This window comes from Manis pentadactyla, chromosome 6, assembly GCF_030020395.1.
Source record: "Manis pentadactyla isolate mManPen7 chromosome 6, mManPen7.hap1, whole genome shotgun sequence".
Taxonomy (NCBI): Eukaryota; Metazoa; Chordata; class Mammalia; order Pholidota; family Manidae; genus Manis; species Manis pentadactyla.
In genome coordinates, this window is record NC_080024.1 from 64,409,578 (window position 1) to 64,423,692 (window position 14,115).

At 33.5% G+C, this 14,115-nt stretch overlaps 1 protein-coding gene across 6 annotated transcripts in view; it reads right to left on the reverse strand.

The window, feature by feature from the left end:
* Nucleotides 1–14,115, reverse strand: part of DYNC1I2 (dynein cytoplasmic 1 intermediate chain 2) — a 63,633-nt gene that overhangs the window by 30,657 nt on the left and 18,861 nt on the right. For 4 of the 6 annotated variants that reach the window (XM_036879137.2, XM_036879135.2, XM_036879136.2 and 1 more), the window contains exons 6-7: nucleotides 8,640–8,699; nucleotides 6,799–6,914 (exon numbers count right to left, since the gene is read on the reverse strand). In XM_036879137.2, the coding sequence (XP_036735032.2) occupies nucleotides 6,799–6,914; nucleotides 8,640–8,699 (176 nt within the window). The remainder of the gene's footprint in view (nucleotides 1–6,798; nucleotides 6,915–8,639; nucleotides 8,700–14,115) is intronic. The other 2 variants (XM_036879139.2, XM_036879138.2) reach the window with 1 other exon arrangement.

Sequence of the window (14,115 nt, forward strand, 5' to 3'; positions counted from 1 at the left end):
AATTTCCTTCAATATTTTCAAAATAATCCTTTCTTTTCTGGGTCAACATTTGGAATCACTTCATTTCAATCTATTTGTCCATGATTTCAGTTTCTTATACTTTATTCTTTAAAATCAATATTAAGAGAATCTTATATTGGGACAAAGGAATGATTTTTTTAAACATCTAGAATAAGCTGCAAGGTCACTTGAGATTCCTTAATAATTTAGATCTTCAACAAGGGAAAATATCTAGCAGATTTTTAAAATCAGGAAATATTTTGAATACAGATCTAATGCTAATTTGGAGGGAAATAAAAAATGAATAATACTTTATACCATTTAACACAATTTGCCCTTCTACATGGTCTTTTTTTAATATAAAATTTAGATTTTTACTTAGGCAGTACTGGCATCACTTACATAGATCCTGTTATCTGTGATCTCATAAATATTACATTTTTCTGAGGCCATAATTTCAGATATGCTGATTAAAGACTTTCAATAAGAATTAAGAACAAATGGTTCAATTTTCAATTGCATTCATATTCTTAGATTCTGAGGATTAAAACTAATTTATCAAATGTTTTATTTATTCCACAATTAAAAAAAAATCCATTTTAGACATGATAATACTAGCCAGAAGGCCTACAAATTTAATTTCCTTGGAAAGTATGGCTACCAGGTGTTAAGGTCATGCAATAAAAAATTAAGATCTATTTACATATGATACTTTTCAACACATTACAAATGCTAATCAACAAGCACCTTGAGGAAACACCAATTAATTATAAAAGCCCACCCAGATAAGAAAATGGAATGGTGTAAGAAAAACAGTGCTTCACTGTAAATCAAAAGCAAGGTTCTGGTTGTAGCCCTGATAATCTCTCACACTATGATCATATAGGCTCCTCAACTAACTTCCCTGGACCTCAATTTCCCTAGGGTGTAAACAAACTGACTGGATTAGGTAACTTTTAGGGCTTCTTCCTCTTTAAAAATCTGGGTCTAAAAATAGCATAAAGAAATCCATACTGAAGAGGTGGGTAAGAAAAAATAATGCCACTTTCAAAAAAGTTAAAAACTTGTAAAAGTTAAGGGAAAAGAATAACTTTTCCAGGATTGTATCTGTGGACACATTGCTCCTGCTATGAGAATCTTACCTGCTGAGAGCAAAATTGACTGAGGTCACATGTTCCTAGTCAATTTCATTCACAGTAGGTGCTTTAAGACAGCAAAGCACCTCAGTTCAGACACAGGACCACCAACTTACAGAGTAAACTTGAAAGCAAGAAGATAGCTAGAATGGGGGGAATGAAACAAGGGAGAATAAAAACCAGTGCTTTTTAAAAGAACAGATTCAGCTATTTTTTTTAAAAATAGAAGAGTTAAATAGAAGATCAGTTTTTTATCTTTAACTTGGTAACTCACATTATTTCTGCACTGATTACACTGCCTATTGGAGTTTAATTTACTTTCTGCTACACTTATGTTGTGATTTCAGCAATTTTGTCTCATGGTGAGTTTTGGAATTTGTTACATAATTCTTAAATGGAAATCAGTCAGGTTAAGTATGAGACCACTGTATTAAAGGAATGGATAAGTACGTGTATAGTTAAACACAGTGTTTTCATTATAAAGCCTAAATTTCAGGGGGTTTTTTCTTTCCCTCTTTCAAAACTTCCACATATTGAAAAAAGAAACAATGTAAGAACTCTAGACTGGAAAATAATTGTAATGATATAGAAAGGAAATGATCTAAACTTTATAAATAGTTTCAAAAGGCTAAGGATGGCTTCCATGTATCAGGATACATTTTTTGTTCACCTTCACTTATACACCTCACCTGAAGCTAAAAAAAAAAAAAAAGAAAGGATAATCTAATGCCTTCATATGTAGTGTATACTCAATAAACCTGTAGAATCAGTGAATACTTGTTCTGTTGCAAATGAATAAACATGGATCTTAAAAAAATTATCATCTAAGTCTAGTCCTCATAGGAAAATTTTAAAGGTACTGGTGTTGATGCAGACATATCCATTAGAAACTGGACTCAATATCCATCCTGTCATTTTCACCTTCTATCAGTGAAAATAACAAAAACTCTATTTAACACTATGGAAGATTAAAGCTGTTTATTCATTTCTCTTAGGCAATCAGTATAAAGTGGTATCCTGATGCAGATATATCAGTAAATAAGTTAGCTAAACCAGTTACCCTTTAATGAAGTGTTTTTCAAACTACAAGCCTAAGCCAATAAATTTAGTACACCATGGTCAACATTTTAACAGATGAAATACAGTTAAGAGACAGGAAAGTGCTATTTCATAAAACTTTTGTTTCAGTTATGTATCGGTATCTATGTACTGGATTGTAACATAAATTGTTCCCTACCACAGGCTATTATCATAAATGCATGAAAGTGCTGCTTCAGTGGCAGCATGAGACAGCACACCTTGGATTCACATAGACTTGGTTTAGAATCTTTACTAGCTTTGTGACCCTTGATAAACTATCTCTTTCAGCTTCAGCTTCTTCATGTGTAAAAAGAACCAATACTTAACCCTAAAAGTTTTGGTGAGAGAACTAAGAGATAATGTGAAGTGCCTTACACTATACTTGATATGTAGTAGGCACTCTTTGCTGTTAAAGTTTTCAGTCATCAATTTAAGCATGAATTTTGAAGAACTGTACAAACGAATACCTAAATTAATGTAGCTGAATGATATTAACAGGTTCAATTTGTTCACAGCATTCAGAAGGATACAAAGAACACAAAATAGCACGTTTGTATCTACAGAGCAAGTATGCCGTCATTAATTCAAGAAGACTATAATGGAAAACCTGTAATGGTTTCATTTATAGATCTAAGAGCAAATAATGATTAGAATATGATATATTAAAAACTAAGAACTGAGACCAATTTTTTCACCCAACATTAGTAGTAATATTGTAGTATTAACTCCTGAAAATAACCTATTTTCCAAGTAGTTACTTTCAGAGTAAATGCCTGGAAATAGTTATCTCAGGTAAGCAAAATGATTCTCCTGAGTAGGTAAAAGCAATTAATTCCTTCTTCCTTCACCAAAAATGTAATGAGTACTTACTACACACCAGGCCCTATTCAGACCAGTCATTATAGCAACGAAGAAGAAACAGTCCCTTCAACTCATGGAGAATTTGGCAAAGAAGCTAAAGTATGATGATGCCAAGCAATCTCCAACTGAAAATAATCACATCATCTTGTGCTTTTGGGTCATTAGCTTACCTAACAAATTGTGATCTTTTTAATTTTTTAATTCCTTACAAAATAAAAATGGGAAAGAGAATTTAGTGAAAAAGGCCAGCTTATATTGCAACTATACATTCATATGAGTTAAAAAGCTGTTTACATTAAAAAATTTATATGCATCTTAAAAACAAGCAATTAAAAATGCAAATTTCAAGTAGGCTATAAAACCATGTGTGTGTGTGTGTGTGTGTGTGTGTGTATACATACACATTTGTAGAATTAAAAAAATCTATCATAGAAAACTGGAAACAAAATACTAACAAGGGCTATTTCACAGTGGTATTACAGACATTTCCTCTTTTAGCCTTTGTTTTTATTGAAGTATAACTGACATACAATATCCTATTAGTTTTAGCTGTATATCACAGTTATTTGATATTTCTATACATTATGAAATGATCCTCACAGTAAGTCTAGTTATTTGTTTCCATACAAAATTATTGCAGTATTATTGACTATACTGTCTATACTGTATATTATATCCCCATGACTGACTGACTTTATATGTACACGTTTGTATCTCTTAATCCTCTTCATCTATTCTGCCTACCCCCTGATAACGAACAGTTTGTTTCCTGTATCTAAGTATGTTTGTTTGTTTTTCGGTCTCATGTATGAGAAAACATACAGTATTTGTCTTTCTCTGTCTGACTTAATTCACTTAGCATAATACCCTGTAGGTCCATCCATGTTGTCACAAATGGCAAGACTTGATTTTTTTCTATGGTCAAAACAAAGGCTATGTGTATACACATACACACATTATCTTCTTTATCCAAGTGTCATCTATCAATAGACACTTAAGTTGCTTCCTATGTGGGCTACTGTAAATAATGCTGCAATGAAGTTAGGGGTGCTTATCTCTTTTTGAGTTGGTGTTTTTCTTTCTTCAGAAAAATATCCAGAAGTGGAATTGCTGGGTCAGATGGTAGTTCTATTTTTAATTTTTTGAGGAACTTCCACACTGTTTTCCATAGTGGCTGTACCAATTTATATTACCACCAACGGTATACAAGGGTTCCTTTTTCTCCACAATCTCAATAATACTTGCTATTTGTCTTTTTGATAATAGCCAATTGGACAGGTGAAAGGTGATATCTCATTGTGGTTTTGATTTGCATTTCCCTGATGACTAATGATGTGCAGCATCCTTTCATGTGTCCCTTGGCCATCTGTATGTCTTCTTTGAAGAAGTGTCTGTTCAAGTCTCTATACCCATGTTTTTTTTATATTAAATTGTGTTAAGTTCTTTATATATTTTGGATATTAATCCCTTCTCAGATATATGATTTGCAAATATCTTCTCCCATTCATTATGATGCCTTTTTATTTTGTGGTTTTCTTCACTGTGGAAAAGCTTTTTAGTTTGATGTAGCCCCATTTGTTTATTTTAGCTTTTATTGCTCTTGTCTGAGGAGACTGGTCCAAAAATATATATAATGCTAAGACCAATGTCAGAGCTTACTGCTTATATTTTCTTCTAGGAGTTTTATAGTTTCAGGTCTTACATTCAAGTCTTTAATCCATTTTGAATTTGTTTTTGTATATGGTGTTAAGGTAGTGGTAGTCCAGTTTCTTTCTTTCCTAAACTCTCTATAACATACTATAATAATTAGAAAAAATCCTTTATTTCATAAGTATGATGGTATAACTAAAAATAAATCTCCAAATCATTAGGTGAAGAAAAAAAGTCTAATTTGTTCTTAAAATGAGTCATTGTGCCCTCATCATGGCTATTTTGCTCACTTTCTGAGTTAACGTATCTAATATAGCTCTAAGAAGACAGACATTATAATACTTGAATTAATATACTAGATAATAATATTTTCTAGAAATTATGGAATCCTACAGTGTTAGTATTCTCCATACTGACAGTTCAACACTTTATCTTTCCTTTTTTGTATTTTTTTTAAGCTGCTTATGTCTCAACAAAGTTTACCATTAGTGGCTTTTTGTTCTGCTAAGATGAGGATTTTGCACCCATGAAAGCTATCTTACCAGTCAACGGAGCAGTGGGAATTTAAAAAAAGTATCCACAGACATGAACATTCATATGATTGAGTAAAAAATTAGTTGGATAAAAACATTATCCTGACTTCCTCAAATTTTTTCAAAGTGTAAATTGTATGTATGATAATGTCTACTCCTTTTGAGGATAAGATGGAAGTGAAAGGAAAAGTTCAAGGTATTTATTTCACTTCCTTAGTGGGCAGGGAAAGGAGAGTTGGTAAATGTGCACATGATGGTCAAGAAAGGTAAACAGTTATAAGCCTATTTTCTTTTGAGATATATAAACATGAAAATTTAAAGATTTTTCTTTGGTAATAGCTAGGGATTTCAAGGACTTCTCCCCTTGGCTTACCTGTATCTTCTGAGTTTTCTGCAATGAATATTACTTTTGTTTCTCTTTAATAGAGAAATGTGGTAATTTAGTTGAAATTTTAAAAGTAAATTTAACATTTGATAAAGTTTGAATATTTGATAGTCTCTAATTAAATAGGAATAAATTTTCCTGGCTAAGGAGAAAATACGTTCTTTATGCACACTGCTAAAAGAATAATTTATTATGACCCACAATCCCAAAGTATCAACTCTAAAATCCTTAACTCATTTAGTGGTAAACCTGGTATGACCAGAAGTAAAACTATTTGTAATCATTATTTGTCTCACTTAGTTTGAATATTCATATCTTTTGCTGCTAAAGTAATAATGCCCAAGATGCTGCTGGAGTGTTTACATAGAGTACATATGTTTTGTTACTTTTCTGAAGTCTGAAAAATTCTGAATTCTAATACATATATAGCTCTAATAGTTTAAGATAAGAAACTATAGACTTGCATTAGAAATCTTTTATGTAAACCTCTTTTAAGTGTGACAGAAATTTATTAGACTCACTGGGAAAAACAAGAACTATCATATTAACTTTATATTTGAATAGCTATCTGATGAGATTTTAAAAATTGGTCCCAACATAGAAATGTTAACTTCTTCTGGTTTAACAATCAAAGAACACCACATTCAATATTATATCTGTGTATACTTCCCTCCAACACACAGATTTAAAGGTTGCTATATAATCAACATAGAAGAGCCCTTAGATCATATGAAAAGGAGTTTAAGAATTAGGCCTAGATTTGCTCACTAATATGGTTAACAATAGCAGCATATCAGAATATAGTATGCTATACAAAAAATAAGTTACATGATTTCATTTACTATGGGATACACTCTTTAGGCAAGAACTATGCTTGATGACACAGAAATAGAACACTCAAGCATTTGTGCTTCTAAAGCAGCACATATCAATGACAAAATGAAGACTGAAAGACTTAAATTTATGTCAACAAAAGCTTATACTTTTATTAACTTCTAAAAGGAAAAGTTTTAAAACTAAAAACCACATAAATACAGAAACCCTAAAGCATTAGTTTTGTTTCCCTAAGAAAATATACCAAAAAAAGAAAAAAAGAGAAAGAAGAACTATGTAATATGACTTAGTGACAATCACATTAATAATTGATATTCACCTTCTTTGGGTTGAGCCATAACTGGAGTCTGAGTTTCTTTTGTATATGTGACGATTTCTCGAGGAGGAAAGTCAACTTGCATAATTTTAGCCATTCCAAGTTTAATAGGTCCTCGTCTAAATAAAGTGAACACAAACATTTTTCAATACAACAAATGATACATTTTAACTACAATTAAACCATGTTATTTTGGAAAAATAAGAATTTAATACTGTATATCCAACATTATAATTTAAATCCCTGTTTTATTCAAGAAATTTCTGATGAATGATGAATTGACTTTATTTTAATAGAAGAATTAGAAGGTAGCAAAACAAATATATTCTGAATCATTCAAGTGCTTTATATTTTTAAAAGGGCAGTTTTAAAGTCAGTATCTACAGTGCAGGTATTTTATACCTAAACTAAACAGATCTTTGAATACCATAAAATGACTAAAGTCACTTCTGTTTTAAATAAAGGAAATACATTCTTTTTTGACAAACAGAAGAATAGAGTTACAGCTAAGGAGAATGGACCAAATGAAAAATATATTTTATTAGACATCTGGGGTATCTTTTTTTGGTTATTGTATTAAATGCATAAATTCTAAACCAAATAAAGTATGCTTCCAAACTCACAAAGAAGTTTTCAATTATGAAGTTGTCTTAAAAGATATTTAATAAAAACATTGCTGTAAGTCCCAGAATATCAAGCAGGATAGAAGATCAGAACATTTAAAAAATTAATTTTCTCAAAGGTCCCAAATGTGGGCAAGAAATTTTTAATATGTTTTCTACTTTAGGAATATCTTAGCCCTAAAGGAAAAAAAAAGGGTATAATCAAAGAATTAAATGGGGAATGTAGTACATTTGAAGTAATCTAGTTTCTATGAATAAAATTTAAAGAAACTTTATATTCTGATTTTTAAAATGTAAACTATATGAAAAGTAAATGGTCAAGCTAACAATGTTAGGAACAAGTTACTAATTTGAGTGCATACAGGATCTAACAGATAAAAATCACAGTATTAGAACAAACAAACAAAATATTCTAAGATTTAGGGGTAAAATGGTAGGGAGGTGGTACCTCACTTATCCAAAAGCCACTGTTACTGACAATAAGGAAGCAAGTTGGGGTGGGGGGAGCCTCAGGGCAGCCAAAAGAGAGGCCTTCCAGTCAACATACAAGAAGCTCATATACTTTTCTTATATGCTGTAATTCAAGGCCTATTTACTCTTACTTTAAACATAATTCCATAAGCTATTGGTCATATGTTTTTGAAGTTGCAAATTATCAAGAGAAGAGAGCTGAGTAAGGCACAATGGCAGCATTGAAACTAGAATAAACAGATGAGTGAATAAATAAATTAATAAATCAACAAAAATCTGGGCCCAGAGTATAAAGGTCAACAGCTCTGTTCCTCTCAAAACTTTAGAAATAATCAATGGATTTGAATATTGGAAAATTAGTTAATATTAACATCAACTAACCTAGAAAAGAAGGTTCAATTACATGTAGAATATGTATTAGAAAAAGTCTGGAATGTTTGTTAACACATCTTAGAAAAACTTACATCTAATAAAAATGTAACTTTTTTTTGGAACTTTTTGGAACAATTTTGGAACTTAATTGGAAATAATAAAAGGAAACTGGACAGAAATGGGTCAACTTAGGGTACCTAGAAAATCAGATATGTAAAATATTTCTTTCACTAATGATAGAGGATAAATGAAGTGTCACAATAACAATATAACTTTCCTAACTATAAACTGCATATCAAGAACTTAAGCAAAATAAATGAGGATAGTTTCACACGGCATCAAATTATAAAGAGGAAAGGTAATAAATCTATTCAATACCCCAAATCGGAATCTGAGTGAAGCTGAAGAACTGATGGATCTGTATCCCAATGCAGCGTCCTAAATGGTTGTAGGACAACCATGAAGCATTAGCAAAAAAGGCCATATGTTAGTCAAGCAAAAACACTTTATGAATAGCTAAAGCTAAAATACTGTTCACAATTAAACACATTGTTATCGTTAGTATGAAAAAAAGACCAGGAATTACTCAATGCTCAGTGCATGCAGTAAGCATAATATGGTTAAATATGCAAACAAAACCCAGAATAGTTAAAAGGCAGTATTTTTAGATTATAGGAAACTAACATTGGATAATAATGGATAAGAACAGCCAAAGCATCCAACAACCCAAATGACACAGCCTAGAACAATCTAGGCTATAAACAGTTAAAAAGACATTAGGAAAAACATCTTAATTAACATAGTATAATCTTGTCCAAAGCCCTAAATATGTCCAGGAAATTGTCATATTGGTAAAGGAAATGAATCAACACATAAGCCTTTTGGGAAGAAAATGGAAGACTAGTCCACTGGGATACAAAATAGCTAAAGTTTCCAAAATGTGACCCTTGTGTAATTTACGAGTTAAACACTGCCTTGGGCTTACTGTCATCTGCTTTAGAAAGCAACAATATATTTATGTCTCAAGAAAAAAAAAAAGAGTTTTCCCAGAAAATGTATTTTATTTTCAAAGAATTTACCTAAACTAATCAAACCTTTGGAAAATATCAATACTTAATATTCAGTTGTGTCTTAGCTTTCACTGCTAGGCAAATAACTTACATGAGATCTTTTCCACTTAAGCTAAATCTTGTCACTACTAGAACAAAGGTACTTTATCACACTGGCATTCTTGTAGGTTAGTAACATGTAAGATAATTATATGCAGTACTATATCATGCTCACAGTCCCTATTAAAAAATTAATCACAATATAGTCAGTGCTACCATTTTTTTCAGATGTATTTGTTTCTGACTTGTATAGCAAATAAATTATAATGTATAATTAAAACTGCCATAAAATGATTTCTATACTTGCCTATACAATTTATCAGTAAGAACAATCAGATGAATTGAACTAGAGAAATTGTCCACTTCAAAAACACAAAGAAAAGGTCTTGGCATTTAAACAGGTGTGTGTATGCAAAGAAATAGGCCACAATGATGACTTACTTTGTCCTAAGCAATGAGCAGCAACAAATGTAGGCTTTGTTAAATCAGAGGGGTTCTATGAGATGCTCCCTGAAGAATGTGCCATCTACAGCTTTTACATTACACGAGAGCTCTGTTATCAATGACATAGAGCTCCTTGTTGAGGATGTCATTTTAGTCTAAAATCTATTAAATTTTACCTCAAAATACAACCAATACTGAAAACACTTGCCCAACATACAGTATTTATTAAAGGCATCCACAGACATATAAAGTAAAATTCCCATACAATCCAAAAGCCTGAGAGATAAACTGATCAAGGATGGAAAAAGGGAACAAGAGGCATAGATCAACCAACTGAATAACTCACCTAAATTTTAGAGATAATAGAAGTAATTGAGACAGGGAAACTTAATGAAATACAACTTCCTAAAGTACAAAGTTAGAGAAATAGCACTTTTCATGGCTTTTTATATACTTATTCATAAATTACCACCAAGACCAACAGAAAATTTTGGCACTTACAAATACTGATTCATACATGTTTCAGCATCATATTTGGTAATATCTTATGTATATTTTCCTGCTCCCAGGGTACAATAATCTCAGACTGTCTTGGCCAGCCAACAGGAGTTTTGTGCAGCTTCATACATCTCACACATCTTCATGCATTCTCCTATGGTATTTCTTCTTATTCTTTCATTCATTATCATGTCTGCTCAATTCAAGTTCATTTTGTTTCTCAGATCCTTGCATTTCTTTTAAAACCCATATATTTACAAATGCTATTATTTTACTGCTGGTAGCACCGATTAAACAATAATATTAATTATCTCTCTACTACAGAATCTGGAGATTTACTGAAATTCAGTTTTTCTACTCTTGTGTGTATGTATAAACATATATATATAAAATGACCATACCTAGCCCTCTTGAAAATTAATGATTAAAAAAGAATCTGTGCTCTCAAAGGAGACCATGTATGCATTAAGATTAAAAAGATATAAAATTACCTCATTTGGAAAGACTATTTTTTCCTCTCCTGTTAAACTCACAATAAATAATTTTGTATTCATTTTCTACTAAGAACAAATACCCCTAAAGATATTTCAATACCTGTTCTCTTGTTTTACAACTTACCATTAAAAATCTACAGTTCAGTGTGCTAGTAAAAAGATGGCAGTGTGAGAAGTGAGGCAGAAACTTCCTCCCAAAACTACATATAACACAAAAAGACAGCAATACAACTAATCCTGAAAGAGTGACCAGAAAGAAAACTGCAACAGATGGCCTACATCTGGGGGAAAAAAAAGACCTCATGGAAAAGGGTAAAGTAGCAAAGCCATGATCCGGTGGGACCCAAGCCTTCCGCCACCCCAGCTCACTGTTGGGAAGAAGAGAAATAGAGCAGGGAGGGAGTAGAAGCCCAGGACTGCTAAACACCCAGCCCTGGAGATCTGCTCCAGGAGCATGAAGCCACATTACATGGTGCTCTAGAGATTCCAGCTGCTTGTGGAGAACAACCGGCCACTCTGGGACAAAAGAAAGGTGGGTACTTTGAAAGGCTTCCCAATAGTGAGAGGGCTGATAAAGGGGCAAGGATTACACAGAACTTGCTGCTCACGAGAAAGGGCAGATGGACAAAATCATCCTGGCACACTCAGCTCAGCACGTTGGGAACTTTCAGGAGCTTTAGGTGCTTCATCCCCATTGCTGGCAATGTAGTGCTGAGGCTCCCCACTGTGATAAGCAGCCTGCCACGCCCTCCACCCGGCTGTCAATGGTTCACAAACCTGCTGCCCCTACCATCACATCAGGCCAGCTGGAGGGTGGCCCACCTATGGCAGCTATAGGGGCTTAATGCAGAGGCTCTTCCCTGCATGCCTGGCCCACTGGTTGTGGCAGTGGATGCAGGCACTGCAGCCAGAAGTAGAAAGTTCTTTCCTCCCAGCAGGCACTGGTGTGCTCACCTGCTGCGCCCCCATTGCGCCAGGCAGCTGGAGGGTGGCCCCGCCTATGGCAGTTACAGGGGCATAACAGAGAGGCTTCTCCCTGTGCACTTGGCCACTGGCCCTGGCAGTGGAGGCAGGCACTGCAGCCGGGAAGCAGAAAAGAGCTCTTTCCTTCTGCCAGGCACTGGCACAGCTCACCTGAGATCCCGCCATGGCTGTAGGTGCTGGAGAGCTTCAGAAAGTGGAGCTTCTGGGGACTAAAGGGAAATGCCTACACAAAGTTATTATTCCTTATTAATCATTAGAAATATGAAACAACTAAAGAATTTTGTACAAAGATGCCTCAAACACCAGAAAGAGGGATAAGTAAAACTGAAATCACCAATCTTCTTGATAAAGATTTCAAAATAAAAATCATAAACATACTCACGGAGCTAGAGAAAAATATTCAAGATCTCAAGGATGACGTGAAGAAATAGACAGAAACTTTGAAAAAAAAAACAGTATCTTAAATGAAACACACCATGGAGGGATTTAAAAGCAGATTAGAAGAGGTAGAGGAGATGGTAAATGGAATAGAGAATAGGAGTACAAAGAAGCTGAGGCACAGAGAGAAAAAATGAAATGAAATAATAATATTTCAATTTTTATATATTCCAGAAATTAAATAATAATAAGACAACTCTGTGACCAATCAAAACAGAATAATATTTGCATTATAGAGGTACCAGAAGAAGAAGAAGAGAGAAAAAGGGATAGAAAGTTTCTCTGAGGAAATAATTGCTGAAAACTTCCCAAATCTGGGGAAGGAAATAGTCTATCAGGCCATGTAAGTACACAGATCTTCCAACACAAGGGACCCAAGGAATACAACACCAAGACCACATAATAATTAAAATGGCTAAGATCAAGGACAAGGACAAGGACAGAGTATTAAAAGCAACCAGAAAGAGAAAAAAAGATCACATACAAAGGAAAGCCCATCAGGCTATCATCAGACTTCTCAGCAGAAACATTACAGGCCAGAAGGGAATGGTATGATAAATTTAAAGCAATGAAACAGAAGGGCATGCAATCAAGAATACTCTACCCAGCAAGATTATCATTTAAATTTGAAGCAGGGATTAAAAAATTTCCACATAAGCACAAGTTGAGGGAATTTACCTCCCACAAACTGTCTCTACAGTGTATTCTGGAGGGATTGCTATACATGGAAGTGCTTCTAAGACTAAATAGCTGTCACCAGAGGAAAAAAACACAGTAAAGGAAGTAGACCAGTTAATTACAAAGCATGTGCAAAATTAAATCAACTACCCACAAAGTCAGTAAAGGGATACACAAAGAGTACAAAATATGACACCTAATATACACAGTGGAGGAAGAAGAAGAAAGGAGGAAAAGAAACCAGAGAACCTTTAGATTGTTTTTGCAATAGCAGAACAGGTGAGTTAAGTTGGACTGTTAGATAGTAAGGAAGCTGCCTTTGAACCTTTGGTAATCACAGATCTAAAGCCTGCAATGGTAATAAGTACATATCTATCAATAATCATCCTAAATGTAAGTGGACTGACTGTACCAATCAAAAGACAGAGTTATAGATTGGATAAAAAAACAAGACCCATCTATATGCTGTCTACAAGAGACTCACTTCAAACCCAAAGACATACAGACTAAAATTGAAGGGATGGAAAAAGATATTTCATGAAAATACTAGGGAGAAAAAAAGCAGGAGTAGCAGTACTTACATCAGACAAAATAGACTTAAAAACAAAGAAAGTAACAAGAGACAAAGAAGGACATTATATAATGATAAAGAGGTCAGTCCAAAAAGAGGATATAACCTTTTAAATATACATATATATACACATAAATACCTATGCACCAAACACAGGAGCACCTACATATATGAAACAAATACTAACAGAATTAAAGGAGGAAATAGAATGCAGTGTATTCATTTTAGGAGACTTCAACACACCACTCACATCAAAAGACAGATCAATCAGACAGAAAACAAATAAGGAGACAGAGGCACTGAACAACACATTAGAAAAGATAGACCTAACAGACATCTACAAAACACTCCACCCAAAAGCAGCAAGACACACATTCTTCTCAAGTGTACATGGAGCATTTTCCAGAATAGTTCACATACTAGGCCACAAAAAGAGTCTTAGTAAAATTCACAAAGACTGAAATTGTGCCAACCAGCTTCTCAGACCACAAAGGTATGAAACTAGAAATAAATTATGCAAAGAAAACAAAAAAGCCCACAAATACATGGAGGCTTAACCACATGCTCCTAAATAATCAACAGATCAATGACTAAATAAAATCAGATCAAGCAATATATGGAGACAAATGAAAACAACA